General features: G+C 47.7%; 1 protein-coding gene and 1 long non-coding RNA gene across 6 annotated transcripts; one reads left to right on the top strand and one right to left on the bottom strand.

Annotated features, from left to right (window-relative positions):
- Window positions 1-1,371: 1,371 nt before the first annotated feature.
- usp25 (ubiquitin specific peptidase 25) lies at window positions 1,372-22,731 on the bottom strand. Of its 5 annotated transcripts, none has more exons than XM_041232634.1 (22): window positions 22,623-22,731; window positions 22,274-22,411; window positions 19,824-19,900; window positions 18,896-18,901; window positions 18,505-18,578; window positions 16,884-17,032; window positions 16,657-16,784; window positions 16,220-16,315; window positions 14,348-14,503; window positions 13,693-13,910; window positions 13,516-13,586; window positions 12,864-13,092; window positions 12,394-12,618; window positions 10,159-10,298; window positions 9,067-9,174; window positions 8,170-8,265; window positions 6,414-6,592; window positions 5,353-5,431; window positions 5,194-5,273; window positions 3,309-3,432; window positions 2,572-2,767; window positions 1,372-2,215 (listed from the first exon to the last, which is right to left on the bottom strand). In XM_041232634.1, the coding sequence occupies exons 2-22, from the start codon at window positions 22,388-22,390 to the stop codon at window positions 2,043-2,045; spliced, it is 2,721 nt and encodes a 906-aa protein (XP_041088568.1). In that variant the 5' UTR covers window positions 22,391-22,411; window positions 22,623-22,731; the 3' UTR covers window positions 1,372-2,042. The 5 variants fall into 5 exon arrangements, with proteins under 5 accessions (XP_041088568.1, XP_041088566.1, XP_041088569.1 ...); XM_041232632.1 differs by having other exon boundaries at window positions 9,115-9,174; window positions 22,623-22,730; XM_041232635.1 differs by lacking the exon at window positions 18,896-18,901.
- LOC121302627 lies at window positions 18,911-19,424 on the top strand. The gene is made up of 2 exons (XR_005947717.1): window positions 18,911-19,177; window positions 19,230-19,424. It is a non-coding gene; the product is annotated as an uncharacterized LOC121302627 (long non-coding RNA).
- Window positions 22,732-23,079: the final 348 nt, after the last annotated feature.

Raw genomic sequence — 23,079 nt, forward strand, 5'->3', positions numbered from 1 at the left:
TTATTTATTCCTGCATTTGGGAATCAGAAGGTGTAATCCAGTCATGCTCTCAGTAAGGGTGGGAGCGGTGACAGCGGCCTGGCTGCTAATCAGAGGTAGGAAACCGGGATTAGCTCTCCTTTAAGCACTTAACCCATTACAGGAGGGGCCTGTGCATTGTTTGAGGCCTGTATCGCATTTCCATTCACAAGGGGTAACAAAGGCAATTTCACTGAAGTTCGGTTTCAGTGAAAGGGTTACGTCACCCTGTTTTGGTTTAAATGTAATGAAATGACCTAATCCGGAGTGAAGCCAGCCTATGATATGACATCACCTTATGTTTAATATTTTCCGACTTATTTTGGCTAATTTTTTTTTGTTTATCATTATATGAAATACATCTTTCTTTTCATATTAAGCAGACATTTATTATGTAATCTTTCAACTAGTAGTTTAGGAATAATTTTCTTTCAGTGTTCAGATAATGACACCCAAATGAAATAAAGGCAAGTTTATAACATTCATTCTAAACTACCCAACCGCTTATCACAGTACTGTTTCAAAATACTAGGTCCGGACATATTGTTAGGAACAGCTCCCTTAATTGTGCTGGTGTAGTCTATTTTAGGATTGATACAAAGCAGCTGAGAGAGTTATATTTTCTTAAAGAAAGGGCAGTGTTGTTCCATGGAATAGGACACAGCTTTTTTAACGGATGTACAGTCACTGATATGAAGAAGCAGCAAAAGCCACCTGCATTTTATACAAGTCTTTTTTTAATGACCACCTCATAACGAAGCTATAGCTGGAGTGAGTGAAATAGGAACAAATCTAGATCCATCTGCGCCCGGCCTGTGTCTCTTTACCACTGAACAACTTCCTGGATCGTTCCTTTTTAATAATGTCACAGCGCCATCTTCCAGGCTTTCAGTGGTACTGCAGCTTGAGGAGTCTTATCCCATTCCTGGGTTTCTTTAATAGAAAATTCATGCAGAATAAATACAGTATAGCGCACACACACACACACACACACACACACACACACACACACACGTGCATGCAAGCACACACACACACGTGCACGCAAGCACACACACACACACGTGTGCACGCAATCATACACACACACACACACACACACACACACACGCAAGCATACACACACACACACACACATGCACGCAAGCATACACACACACACACGTGTGCACGCAAGCATACACACACACACGTGTGCACGCAAGCATACACACACACACACACACAAGGAGCATCCCATCTAAATAAATATCTAAAATCCACCCAGTGTTCAGGAATACAATAATTTTATGGTACAGGAAGACTGTTGGCTAAAAAAAAGGAACACAGCAACAAATTATCAGTAGGCGAAGAGCCATAAATAAAACTTTATTCTTTCGATTCATTCACAGGCTCCCGGGTGCCACGTCTCATCACAGCACCTAACCTTTCATTCACTTGCAGTCATTAAAAAGACCCAGTCGAGATAGAAAGCTATTGAGAAATCCAGGTGTTTAAATAAAAGCATGATAATACTGTAACAGATGAGTTGGCAAAAGAGCATCCTCTTTCCTTACAACTGTACACAAACCCCCTCCCCCAAAAAACCCCTGGAAGCTGAACCTTCCTTCGTTTAAACAAAGCCTGCACACCATGCACTGAGCTCCAGTCACTACAGTCTTGCTTTACATTGTACAGTTCTTTATCTCTGTTGCAGTTACTTAAAAACAATAACAACCAATCATCATCATCATAACATTAAAACCCATAGCAGCAAAAAAGAAAGCGAACCGCGTGGCAGGAAGGTATGTGTTACAACAGAAGTGTGTGTGCTGGGGGCGGGGCGGAGAGGACAGTTCTGCTAATCTCCCGTCCGCGGGACTGCGGCTGAGAGACGGGGCGGGGCGGAGAGGACAGTGCTGCTCATCTCCCGTCCGCGGGACTGCGGCTGAGAGACGGGGCGGGGCGGAGAGGACAGTGCTGCTCATCTCCCGTCCGCGGGACTGCGGCTGAGAGACAGGGTGGGGCAGAGAGGACAGTGCTGTTCATTTCCCGTCCGCGGGACTGCGGCTGAGAGAGCACACAACTCGACTGAAACGCTCACACAGTTCCAGGGTGCAGTAGGAAGGAAGCTTTGGGGGGTCCCGGAAGCTTTTGATCTCGGTGGAGCAGTCCAGCAGCTTGGGAAGGAAGTCCGTCAGCTTCTCCTGCAGCCTCGCTGTAAGAACAAGCACAGAGATGCAATCACACAGGAAAGATATTCTGTATGAGCAAGCAAAGAGATGCAATCACACAGGAAAGATATTCTGTATGAGCAAGCACAGAGATGCAATCACACAGGAAAGATATTCTGTATGAGCAAGCACAGAGATGCAATCACACAGGAAAGATATTCTGTATGAGCAAGCACAGAGATGCAATCACACAGGAAAGATATTCTGTATGAGCAAGCACAGAGATGCAATCACACAGGAAAGATATTCTGTATGAGCAAGCACAGAGATGCAATCACACAGGAAAGACATCTGCCGGTCACAAAACAGAAGCGGATCTAACGTGGGTCCGGTCCCTTACCTTCCATTTCCTGCCCCAGGTATGAGCACCAGCGGTTCCTCATGTCCTCCACTGCGATAATGTCCTTCTCCTCCATTTCATCAACCAGTAACAGCGGCAAGCAAGGAACCACCAGCTCGTTCATGATGTTCAAGCCATTCGCCACCTCCTGATCCTCTCCGGACTCGAAGAGCCTGGCAGCATGTTCGTTCAATTTCTAAAACACAACAGCATGAATGGGGTTTACTGGAGAACCCGTTTCTTTACTTGCATTCCCCCAGCTGCTGCAATTCAAATCAAGAACAACCCTTAAACAAAGACTTATCTGCTCTGCTGTGAAACTACTGTCCCACACCCTGCTGTACTGCACCCTACTGTCCCACACCCTGCTGTACTGCACCCTACTGTCCCACACCCTGCTGTACTGCACCCTACTGTTACTGTACTGCACCCTACTGTCCCACACCCTGCTGTACTGCACCCTGCTGCACTGCACCCTACTGTCCCACACCCTGCTGTAGTGCACCCTACTGTTACTGTACTGAACCCTACTGTCCCACACCCTGCTGTACTGCACACTTCTGACACTGCAGAGGACTAGCTCATTTTACGGCACAGACCCATCTGATCATTCAGGGTTTCCTCAGTGCAATGATGAATGACAGTGTAATGTGAGTCTCTCTTACCAGCAAGCACTGTCTCCTGTAATGTGAGTCTCTTACCAGCAAGCACTGTCTCCTGTAATGTGAGTCTCTTACCAGCAAGCACTGTCTCCTGTAATGTGCTATCAGCTCCTCGCTGTGTCCCCGGTAGGATCCTTTCAAAAGCAGCTCCTTATTGTACTGATGGGCGTAGATCAGGTACATCAGCGTCTCCGCGTAACTGAACCAAAACAAAACCAAAGTAAAACTGCAGCAGCATCAGCTGCATCATCCTTACATCAGACTCACCGGGGACCGGCCACGCAGTCTCAATGAAACATCACGCCAGACTCACCGGGGACCGGCCACGCAGTCTCAATGAAACATCACGCCAGACTCACCGGGGACCGGCCACGCAGTCTCAATGAAACATCACGCCAGACTCACCGGGGACCGGCCACGCAGTCTCAATGAAACATCACGCCAGACTCACCGGGGACCGGCCACGCAGTCTCAATGAAACATCACGCCAGACTCACCGGGGACCGGCCACGCAGTCTCAATGAAACATCACGCCAGACTCACCGGGGACCGGCCACGCAGTCTCAATGAAACATCACGCCAGACTCACCGGGGACCTGCCACGCAGTCTCAATGAAACATCACGCCAGACTCACCGGGGACCGGCCACGCAGTCTCAATGAAACATCACGCCAGACTCACCGGGGACCGGCCACGCAGTCTCAATGAAACATCACGCCAGACTCACCGGGGACCGGCCACGCAGTCTCAATGAAACATCACGCCAGACTCACCGGGGACCGGCCACGCAGTCTCAATGAAACATCACGCCAGACTCACCGGGGACCGGCCACGCAGTCTCAATGAAACATCACGCCAGACTCACCGGGGACCGGCCACGCAGTCTCAATGAAACATCACGCCAGACTCACCGGGGACCGGCCACGCAGTCTCAATGAAACAAATCCCACTCCACAATCCTACTGCACAGCACTTTCAATCAGTCCACCTTTCACTGCATGCTTCATTAGCACCAATGTATAGGTAGCAAGCTCAGGCATGTCTTCTTAAACTCATAGTAAAACCAGGAATGGACTGCGATGCAACGGGAGTCTTCTTTCCATCCCTGAACTCCCTCGTCTGATAGATTTGTTATGATTCCAAAGCTACGTGTTGTTTTCAGCTATTTTCAATATTTCAGAAATGTGTGAGAATTGCATTAAACAAAACAGAACCCTGTGTGGCCCAGGGGTTTATTAAGGGTAATGTAAAATTTCTCATTACAAAGAAAACCCCAAGCAGGCTAGATTACAGCATCAGGGAATGCCAATGAACCACAAGAGAAGAACGGCATTGACACTTTGAAAACAGGCACTTTTCACCTTGACACCTGACTAAACAGCAAAATAAACTCCAGCCTTCATCATTTTATACTTCACAATGGAATGCATGGGGGGAGTTGTGTTGCCTAAACAGTGCTCTTCACGTCCCTTTAATTCGTGATTCAAATGACAAACCCAAAGGCAGCAGGCTACTATTATTTCAGCAGGAACCCTTTAGCACAGGAATGTTTCATTTAAATCAGCTTTCAAAGCTTCTCTCATAAAACTGGCTTATAAAAAGTATTATTCCCCTTGAGAAGAAGATCTTACCAGCTTTATAGCTTTTAAATATAAAGAACAAACAACAGAAGTCCTACCATCTCCGGCTCCTGTAATGAAATCAGTGAACATGAAAACTTGGTTCATTTCTACTGAAAGCCAGCCCGGCACATTATGCAGAGGTCACCTGGTTCTGTACTGTACAGGAGTTATAAATGCTAAATGCTGATCTGGTTGCACAGGCCCCTCCCTGTTTGTTTGTGATTTTGTGCGTATTTTATCTGGAGCTCCTAGGTCATCGCTGTGACTCGAAGTTGAAAGGTCGTGCAGCTGATCTCTGAGTGGCTAATCCGAAACGGAACACTGAAACGCTGCCGTACCTCCTCTTCTGGAACAGTTCCAAACCCGTCAGAAGGTAAAAGGTTGTTTCCCGGAAGTTGCGGTAATCCTGGTGCCAAATCTGTAACACAATGCATGACAGAATTAATAACGAAGGAGTTCAAACATCCACGTGCCTGCGTTTCAAATACAATACGCACCTCATACTCTTCCATATTCACTTCTTCTGGCTTTATGAGTTCCAGTTTAGCACGTGCGACTTCCATAATGCTCTTACATCTGCAAATGAAAGAAAGACGGCAACGTTAAAACAGGTTCACAAAGTACTTGAGTGACATGAAGCATGCAATCCCGTCTGCAACACGAGGAGTTAATATCATCAGGGGAAGGGTTACTGAGGAGACAGAGACCCCCTCTGCAACACGAGGAGTTAATATCGTCAGGGGAAGGGTTACTGAGGAGAGAGAGACCCCGTCTGCAACACGAGGAGTTAATATCGTCAGGGGAAGGGTTACTGAGGAGAGAGAGACCCCGTCTGCAACACGAGGAGTTAATATCGTCAGGGGAAGGGTTAATATCACTGAGGAGAGAGAGACCCCGTCTGCAACACGAGGAGTTAATATCGGGGAAGGGTCTGAGGAGAGAGAGACCCCGGCAACACGAGGAGTTAATATCTCAGGGGAAGGGTCACTGAGGAGAGAGAGACCCCGTCTGCAACACGAGGAGTTAATATCGTCAGGGGAAGGGTCACTGAGGAGAGAGAGACCCCGTCTGCAACACGAGGAGTTAATATCGTCAGGGGAAGTTACTGACGGGACAGCATGTTTTCTTCCAAAGGTTTTTTTAGGTTGTGTTGGAGCTGCGTGGCACATTTTTTCTTTCTTTTTTTGGGGGGCAGGAGGAGGGGGGTGGGTCTACTTCACAGTCTTGCACCAGGGCCCACTAAATTGTAGCGCCAGCACCGGGTACAGGGCACTGGGTACAGGTCACTGGGTACAGGTCACAGATTACAGGTCACAGGGTAAAGATTTCAAGATTTCAAAACAGCTGAAGAGCGAGCCAATTCAGAAAGTCTATTCTGAGATGCTGTGGAAGAAGAGCGTGCTCCCTGCATGTACTGGAGATGTGCTCATAAATCCTTGGACTGTGAAACAACAGCTGCTGTTAAGAGCTTTACATAAAAACACAAATAAAAGGAGCTCTCAGAATGAACCCTCAAAATAAAGCACTCTCATATAAAGTGCTTTCAAAGCTGCCTTACCGTTGGTCAAAGCCCAGGCTGTGGTGTGCAAACTGCTCCAGTAAGGTTCTCTCCAGGATGCTCTTGGGGGCGTGATTCTGAATGAGATACACGAGGACATGCTGCAGCCGGTGGTCAGTCTCAGGAGGCGTGTCCTCCTGAGCGAATCGGAGCAGACGGGCATATTCCATTGTGAAAGCCTGAGCAAAACAAAACACATGCTTTATACACACAGCTCCTCGGGCAGCGTGCCAGCTGGAAGAACTACACTGCGTACAGGAACAGAGGCTTTTTCAGTTCTCATTTGTCATTACTAAACTTAAGAATAAAATACACGGTAGACTTTTAAAAAGGCATAATGTCAGTGAAAGTCTTATGAATTTGAAGAATTTAAACCACCATATTTTAAGCAACTCCCTTCAGTATAACAAGGTCCGGCAACTAGGCAGATCAACCAAACTGTCAAGTCCACGCGGTGCCCTGCAAACCAGTCCCTGAGCCCCTCAGGATGGGTCATCTCAACACGTATTTGAAAACTTCACTCCAGTCTCCAATAATAAACACACACAGAAGCCTGCTTGAACAAGAGACAAGCAGCAGGCTTCTCTGTACAAACTGAAGATGTGCACCAATAAGAACTAGACTGGGAACAAGAGTGGGATCAGCATGGTCTACTTTTAGCTTCTCCCCCTTATATATTAAAAAAAAAAAAAAACCTGATTTCTATTCTTTATTTTCCATAACTGAAGATTTAAAATAACCCATCAAAGGTATAAAGTGCGTAAAAGATTGACGTCACGTAGTTTTTTGTCTTGTTTTGCATTGTCAGGTCCTTTCCCTCACTGGCCGAGACAATAGCAATCTGGAACAGGAATCTGTAAGAAAGGGCCTCATGTCATGCCATCACACACGGCCCCACAGCCAGACCAATCCCCTACCCAAGAGGGTCCTCACCTCCCAGCTCACTTTCCTGTACCCCGCTGTAAAAAGAAGAAAAAGGCAAGCGGTCTCGAGAAGAGCTCAGAGAAGAAGACGACGAGTCGCAGATGAAGCTCCTCATGCTGACAGGGTTTTAAATCCCAGGTAAGTGTTCCTCTCAAAGCACCATTGTGTTGAGAAATGAAAGCAAGGGGATTGTAACCACGTGTTACATCGTTAAACAAGACTAGCAGTCTACTGTAGGTTTACAGTTACTGTATATCGCCAGCATTACTTAGTGACCGTTGAATCTAACTGCTGCAGCTTACACAAGGTCTGAAACGTTTCTGATTGCAGATTAGATTAAGTGTTATTGATTGAATGCATTCACTTTCAAAATAGACAATGCATCAAAATAATGGAAGCAAAATGAAGAAAGTAACACTGGTATATTCAAAGCATTGCAGTAGTAAATAGATCCAGATTTCTATGTAAACTGCATGTGCTACACTATCGTACCTACGCTTCTTTCAATACCAGGACCAATTCCTCTTCCACTCAACCCTGCAGGGAGAGAAGGCAGGCTAAACCTCACACACCCTTCCGGGGCCAGAGGGGAATCTCAGTCAAACTCTTTAATTCAGCCCGGGCAGGACAGAGAGTGCAGCCTTGTCACATGAGCTCCACAGGCATACAAACATGCATCTCCACTCATAACGATCGCAAGGCAGGGACAATACCAACACACACAGGCAAAAAATCAAAAGAAAGAAAAGAAGAAATAAGCATGCCCAAGAAAAGCACCAGAAAGAAGAGCTCTGAGGAAAGGAGGAGGAAAGGAGAAGAATGCGATGTGTACCTTAAAGAAAGCTGCTTCGGGCCCACACCTGTCAGACACACTCCTGGTTCTGTCTATGGCCATGAGAATACCCTGCATGGCTGGGGTCAGCATGACCTGCCCAAGGAGGGTGAACGATGTTAAAAATACAAAACTGGCCTGCACTTCTTGTTCTTTACACACAAATGTTTAAAATGTCTTGAACATGCACGGTGCTGGTGCGTGTTTATCTGAATGACATTACTACAATACATGCACATCTGTAAGTGACTCAAAGACAAGGCTTTTTCTTCACCTTTCACAGATCAGTATAGATTTAGATACAAATAAAAGATTTCTCTATTATTGTATGACAATCCACTGTGACACCTACTGGCATTATAGAGAACTCCTACTGTGTGTGTGAAAGAATTCATTAAAATGGAAAGGGTAGACTTTCTTTTTGTCCTCTTTAAAAAAAAAAAAAAAAAAAAAAAAGAATTCCAATTGCATTATATTTTTTCAATTGTTCTATTTCTACAAATTATTTTTTCTTAGTTTTTAGAATTACAACTAAAACCAAATTATGTATCTCTTTTTACATTTCTGTTTTATCAAATTCTGTATCAGACTGTTTTTAAAAGTATTTCTCGTGTGTGTGCACGTGGGTGTGCGTGAGCGCGCGCGTGTGTGTGTGTGTGTGTGTGTGTGTGTGTGTGTGTGTGTGTGTGAAGCACTTTGGGATCCCTGTGATGAAAGGCGCTATAGAAATGCGAATGGGTGCTGTTGTATATTTTGATCTGAACTGTGACCTGCTATCTTGGGGAGCCAGCTGTGCAGTGCATTCTCGTGGAAGGAAACGCGTGGAACATTTGTGTCTGCTGGTGTCACACCCCAGTTAGGAAACAGAGCAGCTCACACACACAGCGCTGTAGGTACCTCATCATCATAACCCCCCTCCTCTGACTCTATTACAAAGGTGCCTACGTGAGGGATGGCCACCTCTACCACTCGCTGGGAGGCAGGGGGCTTGGCTGGGGCTTCACTCTGCAGAGAGAGACGGCAGGGAGAACAACAATGAACGAAGAACAAAAAGGAAACGAGGAATGCAGGTGTGCAAGAAAGGAATGAACAAAATCGCTGAAAGAAGTCTTTTAGAATAAAATAAACACACAAACACTGCTCAAAATCTATCTATCCACCTGCTTAAAATAGAAATGTAGAAACAGAAAGTTCAGCAGATCCATACAGAGCCAGCCCTGGCTGAAGACTAGGTGAGGTTTGCTTTGACAGAGGGGCTTCAATGCACACATATCCAGTTATTTTCAGAGGTGTTCTATTATATTATGACAAGGCAACAGAGACTGCCACTGCAGAGAATCCAGACACGGTCTGTCTGGACCCAGTACAGCCTCTGGCTGGGTGAGGCTGGACCCAGTACAGCCTCTGACTGGGTGAGTCTGGACCCAGTACAGCCTCTGGCTGGGTGAGGCTGGACCCAGTACAGCCTCTGACTGGGTGAGGCTGGACCCAGTACAGCCTCTGGCTGGGTGAGGCTGGACCCAGTACAGCCTCTGGCTGGGTGAGGCTGGACCCAGTATTGGGAGTGTGAGCTTCTCTACAATGCAGATTGTGCGCTGTGTGTTCATTTACTGGACCATCGTGGTCCGGCAGGTAAAGGTGAAGATCCATCCATCTTAAACACAACAGTCAAAACAACAATGTGAAGAGCGCGCTGAATCTCTGATGTACTTGTACTGCCTGAACACGTGGACATTACAATGGACCCAACTGAGACTCTTTGTGTAAAGAACAAGGCTTCTAAACCTGGGGTCCTGGCTGCATTCCAAACCCATGCACAAGGCAGAGGGCATTGGCTGTTCTGATATTCGTCTGACCAATCAGGTAAGTGATGCGTCTGGAGGTTTTTAGTTCCTGCATTAACCAGAGGCAGGACACTCTTACACTCACACCTGCACAGACTATTGTTCTACCTGTACAACACGGCTCAGTGTAGGTGTACATTCTTACTGCCTGCAGGAGCGCCTCTGGACCTCCGTCTTCATGCTCCGCAGCTGCTTTGGCGATGGCTCTTTCCGTGTCCTCCTTCAGCTGCTTGGACTCATCTGCGGGTGAAGGCTGCTCCATGTACTCTGGATCCTGAGGTGGGGCTGCAATCAGGAAGGGAAACGATGCCTTCATTAAAACCCCTTTCTGTTTCATCAACGTCACCACAACTCAGAGGACAGTCAAACAGGAAGAATCAGATAACTTGTGGCTTCTAAAAACATTTTTAATTCATCCCGTTATGCAAAGTTATCATGAACAATGTGCTGTGCTAGAACAGAAGAATAAGACCTTTCCTGAAGGATAGGAGGTGAGGAGGAGAGGAGCCCAGTCAGCTCATTGTCAGTTCCTAACAGCTGATTGATCTCACAACTTAAGCTTATGATTCAGAATAAGCTAGGTAACCCATGACATACCCTGTGGAGCAAGTACCTCTACAGTGTTTGCACATGATTCAGTACACAGACCTGCAGTGACTGGGGGAGCAGGTTCCTCTATAGTGTTAGCACATGATTCAGTACACAGACCTGCAGTGACTGTGGGAGCAGGTTCCTCTACAGTGTTTGCACATGATTCAGTACACAGACCTGCAGTGACTGTGGGAGCAGGTTCCTCTATAGTGTTAGCACATGATTCAGTACACAGACCTGCAGTGACTGTGGGAGCAGGTTCCTCTATAGTGTTAGCACATGATTCAGTACACAGACCTGCAGTGACTGACAGGTTCCTCTATAGTGTTAGCACATGATTCAGTACACAGACCTGCAGTTGTGGGAGCAGGTTCCTCTATAGTGTTAGCACATGATTCAGTACACAGACCTGCAGTGACTGTGGGAGCAGGTTCCTCTATAGTGTTAGCACATGATTCAGTACACAGACCTGCAGTGACTGTGGGAGCAGGTTCCTCTATAGTGTTAGCACATGATTCAGTACACAGACCTGCAGTGACTGTGGGAGCAGGTTCCTCTATAGTGTTAGCACATGATTCAGTACACAGACCTGCAGTGACTGTGGGAGCAGGTTCCTCTATAGTGTTAGCACATGATTCAGTACACAGACCTGCAGTGACTGTGGGAGCAGGTTCCTCTATAGTGTTAGCACATGATTCAGTACACAGACCTGCAGTGACTGTGGGAGCAGGTTCCTCTATAGTGTTAGCACATGATTCAGTACACAGACCTGCAGTGACTGTGGGAGCAGGTTCCTCTATAGTGTTAGCACATGATTCAGTACACAGACCTGCAGTGACTGTGGGAGCAGGTTCCTCTATAGTGTTAGCACATGATTCAGTACACAGACCTGCAGTGACTGTGGGAGCAGGTTCCTCTATAGTGTTAGCACATGATTCAGTACACAGACCTGCAGTGACTGTGGGAGCAGGTTCCTCTATAGTGTTAGCACATGATTCAGTACACAGACCTGCAGTGACTGTGGGAGCAGGTTCCTCTATAGTGTTAGCACATGATTCAGTACACAGACCTGCAGTGACTGTGGGAGCAGGTTCCTCTATAGTGTTAGCACATGATTCAGTACACAGACCTGCAGTGACTGTGGGAGCAGGTTCCTCTATAGTGTTAGCACATGATTCAGTACACAGACCTGCAGTGACTGTGGGAGCAGGTTCCTCTATAGTGTTAGCACATGATTCAGTACACAGACCTGCAGTGACTGTGGGAGCAGGTTCCTCTATAGTGTTAGCACATGATTCAGTACACAGACCTGCAGTGACTGTGGGAGCAGGTTCCTCTATAGTGTTAGCACATGATTCAGTACACAGACCTGCAGTGACTGTGGGAGCAGGTTCCTCTATAGTGTTAGCACATGATTCAGTACACAGACCTGCAGTGACTGTGGGAGCAGGTTCCTCTATAGTGTTAGCACATGATTCAGTACACAGACCTGCAGTGACTGTGGGAGCAGGTTCCTCTATAGTGTTAGCACATGATTCAGTACACAGACCTGCAGTGACTGTGGGAGCAGGTTCCTCTATAGTGTTAGCACACGATTCAGTACACAGACCTGCAGTGACTGTGGGAGCAGGTTCCTCTATAGTGTTAGCACATGATTCAGTACACAGACCTGCAGTGACTGTGGGAGCAGGTTCCTCTATAGTGTTAGCACATGATTCAGTACACAGACCTGCAGTGACTGTGGGAGCAGGTTCCTCTATAGTGTTAGCACACGATTCAGTACACAGACCTGCAGTGACTGTGGGAGCAGGTTCCTTGGCTGCTGCCTGTGATGCTGTGGCCTCTGTTGCTTCTGCTGCCAGTCTCTCCTGTTGTGCTTTCTTCACTTGCAGGGCGTCCCATTCCTCGATTTCTTTCACAAACCTCTGGTTGTCCTCCTTCACATACTCTTTCAAATCTGGGGGTAACTTGTCAAACCCCGTCAGCATCTGACCAGTCTCCTTGTCAAATTCCTCTGCAAAGCAGCCCGGTAAAAACATTGAATTACACTGAATATTCCAATCACCCTTGGAGTGTGAGAGGTAGTAAAAGAGATAAATCCTAATAGAGGTGTAAAGCTAGACGTTTCAGCAGGTATGAAAACACACATTAGCAAACAAATACAAATATCTGTTAAAAATATGTTAAAAAACAGAACCCCCCCCCCCCCCCCCTGCAGTGCACTGATTGAACGAGGGAGTGGCTCTGGTGATACACTACCTCTGATCAGAAACGGCTTCTTCTCATCGATGTACATTAGGCAGTAAGCGCTGGCGTTCCTGTAACCCCCGAAGGAGTCCCGCACAAGCTCCTCCCAGGAAGACTTTGTAACAGAGATGTCATTGTACTTCATCCACCTCCCCTGGGGCTGGCTGTGGATGTACGCCCAGTAGTGCCCTGCGCTGGCCTGGCCTTCATGCACCAGAACAGCATGCAGCCGATAAGGAACCTGGAGGGAAGACAAGGACATGCACTTAATATAAACTGGAACACACCCACCACACACGCCACGGTCCTCATGGACTGCTTACATGATGCAGAACATCAAATGATTATTTGATGATACTTTGTAAAAAGACAACAATGAAACGAGAGCACATATTCACACCAAGTATAAAACAGAACCGTCTGTTGAACTACAATGGGCTACGTTCTGCTTTTGGTCTAGGATCACGACCTGAACGATGGATGCGATGCGGTATATCATGTAAAGAAAGTGGCAAAGGCACTGTCACAAAAGCATTAAGATGAATCGATACACAGTGAATTGACACACCCCTACTTATTACTAGGGATGAAACCAGCCTTTTGGATCACTGTTAAGTAATCCAGGGCAACCTCATTAGAAACACATGCGATATTTTTTACTTACTTGCATCATAGACTTGTCAGAGTACATCAGTTCAATCGTTCGGTGTATTCTTGAAATGCTTCCCTGCAGGTCTAACATTAAAAGAAATAAATAGATGCATTGAAAGTGGAGCTTGCAAACCCCAGCAGTGTGAAGATGTATTAAAGCAACGTGTGGCAGCGAGTGCTGAGGCACTACCTCGAGTATCCTGCTCCACCTCGCTCCTCCAGCGCTGCAGGCACCCCTCCAGCACCCCGAGCTCCTCGTCTGTGACGTGCCGAGGGGCCGGGTGCATCGGCAGGTCCAGGGGGATGCGGGACTGCGTGAACGGCTTGTAAATGACGGACCTCTGCTGTGAGGGGGGCGGAGGAGGAGGAGGGGCCTCTGGTGATGAACAGGGAGCATGCTCTGCTGTGCTGCAAGGTTAAGATTAAAAAAAAAAAAAAAAAAAAAAGACAGTCATTCCGTGTCCAACCAGCCGGTATTGATGAAAAATGTTTCAGATCGATCATCTTATATATGTAGGGTTACCATACAACACAAGACAGTTCAGGCTTTTCAACTCTCACCCCAATGCATTCTGGTAAGTGTAGTCCTGTGAAAGGTACCAGAATGCATTGTTACTATATGCGAGTTGAAAAGCCTGAACTGTCCCACACTGTTCTAGTGTAAGTGGAGTCATATGGTTCCCTTATACACATGGAGCCAGGTACTGTAGTTATCTTGAATAGTGAGATAGGGATCACAGAAGAACAGTTCCCCTGCTCTTAATGTGTTTATCATGCTACAGCTGCAGTGAAGCAGCAGCCACATATAGATTCAATGAAAGGATTTTTACAGTAACAGTCCGTGCCTTGGTGCTGCCTGTGAAGCTGTTGTACCACCAGGTGGCGCTTCGATGTCTTCCAGTGGTGAGGTACACACTGGTTTACTGGAAGCGAACTCCAATGCATACTGAAGGACATCCGCTAAAGGAAACCGTTTGGGGCCAGATCCATAGCTCAGGTACCTGCAGAGGGGCAAAATCAAAGAAAAAAACAGCCGTAAAAGCAACAGTGTGTTTACAATGAAACAGGCTTCTCGCAGCTAAATGTGCTGCAATCTGAGTGCGACAGTACTGCCCTCTGCAGTGTGCCGCTCTGCTTTTTATTACCATCTAGGAATTATAAAAAAGATGCTTCTAATTTAAAAATACTGAAATGATTTACAACATAATGGACAACTTCACACCAACACGGCAACGTAAAAAACAAACCTGTCCAGTGTGTGCAGTAGCGTGCGTTCAGAGTTGTGTAAAAACCTGTCCAGTGTGTGCAGTAGCGTGCGTTCAGAGTTGTGTAAAAACCTGTCCAGTGTGTGCAGTAGCGTGCGTTCAGAGTTGTGTAAAAACCTGTCCAGTGTGTGCAGTAGCGTGCGTTCAGAGTTGTGTAAAAACCTGTCCAGTGTGTGCAGTAGCGTGCGTTCAGAGTTGTGTAAAAACCTGTCCAGTGTGTGCAGTAGCGTGCGTTCAGAGTTGTGTAAAAACCTGTCCAGTGTGTGCAGTAGCGTGCGTTCAGAGTTGTGTAAAAACCTGTCCAGTGTGTGCAGTAGCGTGCGTTCAGAGTTGTGTAAAAACCTGTCCAGTGTGTGCAGTAGCGTGCGTTCAGAGTTGTGTAAAAACCTGTCCAGTGTGTGCAGTAGCGTGCGTTCAGAGTTGTGTAAAAACCTGTCCAGTGTGTGCAGTAGCGTGCGTTCAGAGTTGTGTAAAAACCTGTGTAAAAACCTGTCCAGTGTGTGCAGTAGCGTGCGTTCAGAGTTGTGTAAAAACCTGCCAGTGTGTGCCAGTGTGTGCAGTAGCGTGCGTTCAGAGTTGTGTAAAAACCTGTCCAGTGTGTGCAGTAGCGTGCGTTCAGAGTTGTGTAAAAACCTGTCCAGTGTGTGCAGTAGCGTGCGTTCAGAGTTGTGTAAAAACCTGTCCAGTGTGTGCAGTAGCGTGCGTTCAGAGTTGTGTAAAAACCTGTCCAGTGTGTGCAGTAGCGTGCGTTCAGAGTTGTGTAAAAACCTGTCCAGTGTGTGCAGTAGCGTGCGTTCAGAGTTGTGTAAAAACCTGTCCAGTGTGTGCAGTAGCGTGCGTTCAGAGTTGTGTAAAAACCTGTCCAGTGTGTGCAGTAGCGTGCGTTCAGAGTTGTGTAAAATGGCACTGAACAGAACTGTAGTTAGTCCTTCTTCTTGTTACTTTACCTTTCTACCTTAATAAGGGATTGCAGACACACGCTTTCATACAGCAGGATATAGGGTTGCATTCAGTGTCATCAGAAAGGGGACATGGATTCTGTTAACCAGAAAGCCATCACTTTCACTTGGCTGTCTCTTGTCTTGTTCTTATTGGAGGAGTATACATCAATAACTATAGAGCAGAATAGCGAGTGCTTCATTCACACACACAGGGGAATAAAACTCAACACATTCCTCTCCCGTCAATGCGGTTGTTCCCCAGGAGAAAGCAGAGCTCTCTAAAGAGCACAATAGTATATCTAGATCATGCTCCCTGCAGCTCCCACATTAGCCAATCATTTCAATCCCCCCTCTCTCTCCTGCGAGTTTGTGCTTGGTTTCATGATCTAGATAAGATTCAAATATGAAAGCCATTCCCGACAGCAGTGGAAGTCCAGTCATGTGTTTCTGGTCCACATGGCCGGGAATTCTGCGACCCTCCATTTCAGTAGCTCTCAGTGCACTTGGATACCTCTCCAGGCGTTGCTGTAATATCGTCAGGTGCTCTTTCAGCCTCCGGATCTCTTCACGTTTGAGACGTGTTATTTCTCGGTTCTTGTCCATATACCTGGTAAAAAAGGGAAACACTTTAATCACACCACGCCGCTCTCTAGTTCAAGCAGAGCCTTTTCCTTTTCACTTTGGTGTGCACCCCCACACTCCCCTGTCTGAGCTCCTGGAAGTACAACAGGACAGTATTTGGATGCTCAGTTCATGTTTGGTTAAGGATGCCACTTTGTATACAGCAGGTTTCTTAGGTGATTCTGCAGGCTGCTAAAGACACAAGTAAAAAGGCTTTCTGGGGAAAAACTGCTCCACATACTCTGTGTGGAGATGTTTAGGGAATGCGCATGTACTGTAGGAGCCAGCCTTTTTCAAGGAGTAAAAACACAAGCTTACTCCACCTACCTGTCCATGTACAACACTGAGGGGAACTCCAGCTTGTGGTGTATCTTCTCAGGCCTTCCTAGAGCTTGATTAAACTCGAATCGGGACAGTTCAAATGTGAGCACCGGGGGAAGCTCAGTAAACCAGTGCTGAGGAAAACAGAGAGAGAGAAAATGCAATGAGATCACGCCCGTTACCTATAAAAGAAGAGAAAAAAAGATTGACATTGGTGTGTTTTGTCAACTGACCTCCTGTCCGGACTTTGCAGAGTTTTCCGAGTGCAAAGACTCAATCTCCCCTTCTATCATGGCAGCCTCAAGGCACTCGTGCAGATCTTTGAACCCGTTCACCTGCAAAGGGTACTGGCCAAACAACTCTGTGTTCTCAAACCTCTTACCTGGGAGAACACAAAAACACAGGGATGGAAATCAGACTCCCATTTCACAGCAGCTTGATCCAGTCCTGGTTCAATGAGTTTAGTAAGACACATCTGAGCCTGTTAACCTGTACACTGTGGCTAATCAAGTTGGAATGGGGATAACTGCTATGCAGTAGCAGTCTTATTTCCATCTCTGTACTCATAGCACTGACTGACAAAGCTACACGCACAGAGAGGACAGCGCTGTGCAGCACAGTGCTCCGAGGAGAGTGCGCGGTGCGAGCATGTGAAGGGAGTGCAGCACAGTGCTCCGAGGAGAGTGCGCGGTGCGAGAATGTGAAGGGAGTGCAGCACAGTGCTCCGAGGAGAGTGCGCGGTGCGAGAATGTGAAGGGAGTGCAGCACAGTGCTCCGAGGAGAGTGCGCGGTGCGAGAATGTGAAGGGAGTGCAGCACAGTGCTCCGAGGAGAGTGCGCGGTGCGAGAATGTGAAGGGAGTGCAGCACAGTGCTCCGAGGAGAGTGCGCGGTGCGAGAATGTGAAGGGAGTGCAGCACAGTGCTCCGAGGAGAGTGCGCGGTGCGAGAATGTGAAGGGAGTGCAGCACAGTGCTCCGAGGAGAGTGCGCGGTGCGAGAATGTGAAGGGAGTGCAGCACAGTGCTCCGAGGAGAGTGCGCGGTGCGAGAATGTGAAGGGAGTGCAGCACAGTGCTCCGAGGAGAGTGCGCGGTGCGAGAATGTGAAGGGAGTGCAGCACAGTGCTCCGAGGAGAGTGCGCGGTGCGAGAATGTGAAGGGAGTGCAGCACAGTGCTCCGAGGAGAGTGCGCGGTGCGAGAATGTGAAGGGAGTGCAGCACAGTGCTCCGAGGAGAGTGCGCGGTGCGAGAATGTGAAGGGAGTGCAGCACAGTGCTCCGAGGAGAGTGCGCGGTGCGAGAATGTGAAGGGAGTGCAGCACAGTGCTCCGAGGAGAGTGCGCGGTGCGAGAATGTGAAGGGAGTGCAGCACAGTGCTCCGAGGAGAGTGCGCGGTGCGAGAATGTGAAGGGAGTGCAGCACAGTGCTCCGAGGAGAGTGCGCGGTGCGAGAATGTGAAGGGAGTGCAGCACAGTGCTCCGAGGAGAGTGCGCGGTGCGAGAATGTGAAGGGAGTGCAGCACAGTGCTCCGAGGAGAGTGCGCGGTGCGAGAATGTGAAGGGAGTGCAGCACAGTGCTCCGAGGAGAGTGCGCGGTGCGAGAATGTGAAGGGAGTGCAGCACAGTGCTCCGAGGAGAGTGCGCGGTGTGAGAATGTGAAGGGAGTGCAGCACAGTGCTCCGAGGAGAGTGCGCGGTGTGAGAATGTGAAGGGAGTGCAGCACAGTGCTCCGAGGAGAGTGCGCGGTGTGAGAATGTGAAGGGAGTGCAGCACAGTGCTCTGAGGAGGTTGTGTCAGTACTCGCTGTGTTCCAAACATCAATAACACATCATGTAAATAAACATAAATGCTTGTAATACCTTCGTGAACACCCACGGCCAGGAACCTCCCGTAGAAAAGCTCCAGCATTGGGTTCTTCGGCTTCTCCCCTTCTCTACAAATTACACAAGAAACAACAAAATCACGTGTGTGAAATGATTAATCCCAACCAAAACATAAAGCAAAATGTACAGCAAGACAAAAACACTGTGTTCAAACTGGAACCACTCTAAAGTTTTACAGAGGATGTGTCTTGTTGTTTTAAATCTCTAGCTCTAGAACAAGCTTTCAACTCATTTTACAACTCAGATTTTATATGAGCTTTGCAATACTCTGATTACAGAAGCTACATGAAACATCAGGATAATAGAACACTACATGCATACATGAATAAAATACAGAAATGAGCAAAATACAGTCATTTAATCTTACCTTACCCTGCATTCCACATACGCATGCAAAGGGATTTAAAAACAACATTGCAGCTAAATTCTCATTCAACCATCACATCGTTTGCATCAAAAATATTAAGAGTGCATTGGATTGTATGTACAGTACTTATTTGTACAGTTTTAATTACAGAACAATTGCACCACAAAAAACACAGCCTAGTATGTGTCTGTTTTATAGAGATTCGACTGAAGCATCATCCTTAAGTTAGTTGCTAGACAGTGGGGGTGGGGTTTGGTCTCTCTTTTTTACAACCCAGGACAGGTGTGCAGGATTCGGGCTCGGGATCAGGCGTGGAAGTCACAACTCAGGACAGGTGTGCAGGATTCGGGCTCGGGATCAGGTGTGGGGGTCACAACTCAGGACAGGTGTGCAGGATTCGGGCTCGGGATCAGGCGTGGGGGTCACAACTCAGGACAGGTGTGCAGGATTCGGGCTCGGGATCAGGCGTGGGGGTCACAACTCAGGACAGGTGTGTAGGACTCGGGATCAGGCGTGAAGTGGGGGGGGGTCACAACCCAGGACAGGTCTGCAGGACTCAGGCTCGGGATCGGGGGGGGGTGTCAACCAGAAGTGTGCAAGGCCACTTCAGAAGCGGGCTTGACAGAAAACAGGATTTATTTGGCCTTGTCCACTTTCCACTGTTCACCTCTCTACTACCCAGCATGATCTGGTGAATGCAGCCTGAGTTCATAGGGATTCTCCATCTGCTCTATTCAGCAGAGAAAGAACAGCTTAGAAATTGATTGCCTGTCCATGTATAAACCTGGGCTTGTTCCAGTTAGTCTGGCTGCAGTGCTTCTGGTATAAAAACTAAAGAAATCATTAACAGTTTGTACTGTTTGTCAAATAAGCGCTGTGAAAAGCTGCCAGACAGCAATGGTATATTTCATTCCTCTGCCCCTCTCACCTCTCCTCTTCTGCTTTCATCTGGAAGGCATCCTCTAACCAGTCCAGCAGCTTGTGAGTGAACTCACTGACATCTTGCTGCGGAAGAAACAAAACACATTGTGGGGTTCATGGATTTATTCATTCACTCACATAACAGCAGCAGCCTGGGACTTGAGAGGACAATAAAACTGCCCAAACACTAATGCTAAGATAAATGAAAGAAACCCTATGCAGGAGTGAAACTTGATGAGCTGCACATTCAACCTGTGCTCCCCTTTATAAGAAGGGCCTTTCTACTGCAGGGCTGGTTACAAGGCTATGGTCCTGGCTCCCATTTGCCTCATAATGCCATTGCACAGGCTCTTTCCTTCTCATTAGAAAGCAGAACACAAACAGCACAGTCTTGTATCTACGGCACAAGCCTACAGCGCTATGAAGAGGGAGTGCTGTATCCAGACTACAGTGCTATGGAAGGGTAGTGCTGTATCCAGACTACAGTGCTATGAAGGGGGAGTGCTGTATCCAGACTGCAGCGCTATGAAGGGGGAGTGCTGTATCCAGACTGCAGCGCTATGAAGGGGGAGTGCTGTATCCAGACTGCAGCGCTATGAAGGGGGAGTGCTGTATCCAGACTGCAGTGCTATGCTGTATCCAGACTGCAGCGCTATGAATGGGGAGTGCTGTATCCAGTGCTATGAAGGGGGAGTGCTGTATCCAGACTAGCGCTATGAAGGGGGAGTGCTGTATCCAGACTGCAGCGCTATGAAGGGGGAGTGCTGTATCCAGACTGCAGTGCTATGCTGTATCCAGACTGCAGTATGCTATGCTGTATCCAGACTGCAGCGCTATGAAGGGGGAGTGCTGTATCCAGACTGCAGTGCTATGAAGGGGGAGTGCTGTATCCAGACTGCAGTGCTATGAAGGGGGAGTGCTGTATCCAGACTGCAGTGCTATGAAGGGGGAGTGCTGTATCCAGACTGCAGTGCTATGAAGGGGGAGTGCTGTATCCAGACTGCAGCGCTATGAAGGGGGAGTGCTGTATCCAGACTGCAGTGCTATGAAGGTGGAGTGCTGTATCCAGACTGCAGTGCTATGAAGGGGGAGTGCTGTATCCAGACTGCAGTGCTATGAAGGGGGAGTGCTGTATCCAGACTGCAGTGCTATGAAGGTGGAGTGCTGTATCCAGACTGCAGTGCTATGAAGGTGGAGTGCTGTATCCAGACTGCAGTGCTATGAAGGTGGAGTGCTGTATCCAGACTGCAGTGCTATGAAGGTGGAGTGCTGTATCCAGACTGCAGTGCTATGAAGGGGGAGTGCTGTATCCAGACTGCAGAGCTATGAAGGTGGAGTGCTGTATCCAGACTGCAGTGCTATGAAGGTGGAGTGCTGTATCCAGACTGCAGTGCTATGAAGGTGGAGTGCTGTATCCAGACTGCAGTGCTATGAAGGTGGAGTGCTGTATCCAGACTGCAGAGCTATGAAGGTGGAGTGCTGTATCCAGACTGCAGTGCTATGAAGGTGGAGTGCTGTATCCAGACTGCAGTGCTATGAAGGGGGAGTGCTGTATCCAGACTGCAGCGCTATGAAGGTGGAGTGCTGTATCCAGACTGCAGTGCTATGAAGGTGGAGTGCTGTATCCAGACTGCAGTGCTATGAAGGTGGAGTGCTGTATCCAGACTGCAGTGCTATGAAGGTGGAGTGCTGTATCCAGACTGCAGTGCTATGAAGGTGGAGTGCTGTATCCAGACTGCAGTGCTATGAAGGGGGAGTGCTGTATCCAGACTGCAGTGCTATGAAGGTGGAGTGCTGTATCCAGACTGCAGTGCTATGAAGGTGGAGTGCTGTATCCAGACTGCAGTGCTATGAAGGTGGAGTGCTGTATCCAGACTGCAGTGCTATGAAGGGGGAGTGCTGTATCCAGACTGCAGTGCTATGAAGGGGGAGTGCTGTATCCAGACTGCAGTGCTATGAAGGGGGAGTGCTGTATCCAGACTGCAGTGCTATGAAGGTGGAGTGCTGTATCCAGACTGCAGTGCTATGAAGGTGGAGTGCTGTATCCAGACTGCAGTGCTATGAAGGTGGAGTGCTGTATCCAGACTGCAGTGCTATGAAGGTGGAGTGCTGTATCCAGACTGCAGCGCTATGAAGGGGGAGTGCTGTATCCAGACTGCAGTGCTATGAAGGTGGAGTGCTGTATCCAGACTGCAGTGCTATGAAGGGGGAGTGCTGTATCCAGACTGCAGTGCTATGAAGGGGGAGTGCTGTATCCAGACTGCAGTGCTATGAAGGGGGAGTGCTGTATCCAGACTGCAGTGCTATGAAGGTGGAGTGCTGTATCCAGACTGCAGTGCTATGAAGGGGGAGTGCTGTATCCAGACTGCAGTGCTATGAAGGGGGAGTGCTGTATCCAGACTACGAGCCATTGCCATTGTCAGCATGCGTTTGTATGAAACCACTGCCAGGATTTACCTGCTGAGAGTCGGTGGCCTTGAAAGCATCTTTGAGGATCTCTACAGCTCTGGAGGGGTCAACGTATTTCCTTTTGGATCCTACCAGGAGTGAGAACACATGCCTCAACTCCTGCATGAATGGTAGATTCCTATGTTCCTAAATACAGAAGAAAAAAGAAGGATTACTGGCAATCCGCCCACTGCTTAATATACATTTCACGATCTGGAAATAATTGAAAACGAAATCCTACAAAAAAAACGAACCTAAACAAAAGGGTGGCTGCAAAACTAAACCAGTTTGTTAAAGTGTTCCTTTGTTTCGCAATCCCTGTCAAAATGACGTCACTGCGCACGCAGCAGCTGCTTACCTTCTGATTGCAAGGGAGATCCTGGGCACTGACAGGAGGAGAGTAATGCAGAACAAGCCTCTGAAACTCCAGCAGGTTAAAAAGAGACTGCAAGGAAAAACACAACAGACACACGGATCAGTCAATACAAGACAACAGAAAATGCACAGTATAACCAGAGCCAAAGCACAAGGGGAAACTGCAACACTACCAGGGGAAACTTTTGAAAATGGTCATCTGTGCCAACAGTTAACTTTGTTTTTACAGCATCCCACTTTCAAAGAAGAATATATCTGTAGTCTGCTGTAGCCCGAGGCCTCGTCTCAGAGGCGACTGCCATGTTTTAATAGCAGCTTGATTAGACAAAGGGTACAGGTAACAAGGGGTGAATTTATTCAAATAAATAACGCATATATGTTTGTAATTGTAGACAGTGTCAACACATCCCCAGTAGTATTTTCAAGAATAAATCCTAGCT

This window comes from Polyodon spathula, chromosome 30 (genome assembly GCF_017654505.1).
Source record: "Polyodon spathula isolate WHYD16114869_AA chromosome 30, ASM1765450v1, whole genome shotgun sequence".
NCBI lineage: Eukaryota > Metazoa > Chordata > Actinopteri > Acipenseriformes > Polyodontidae > Polyodon > Polyodon spathula.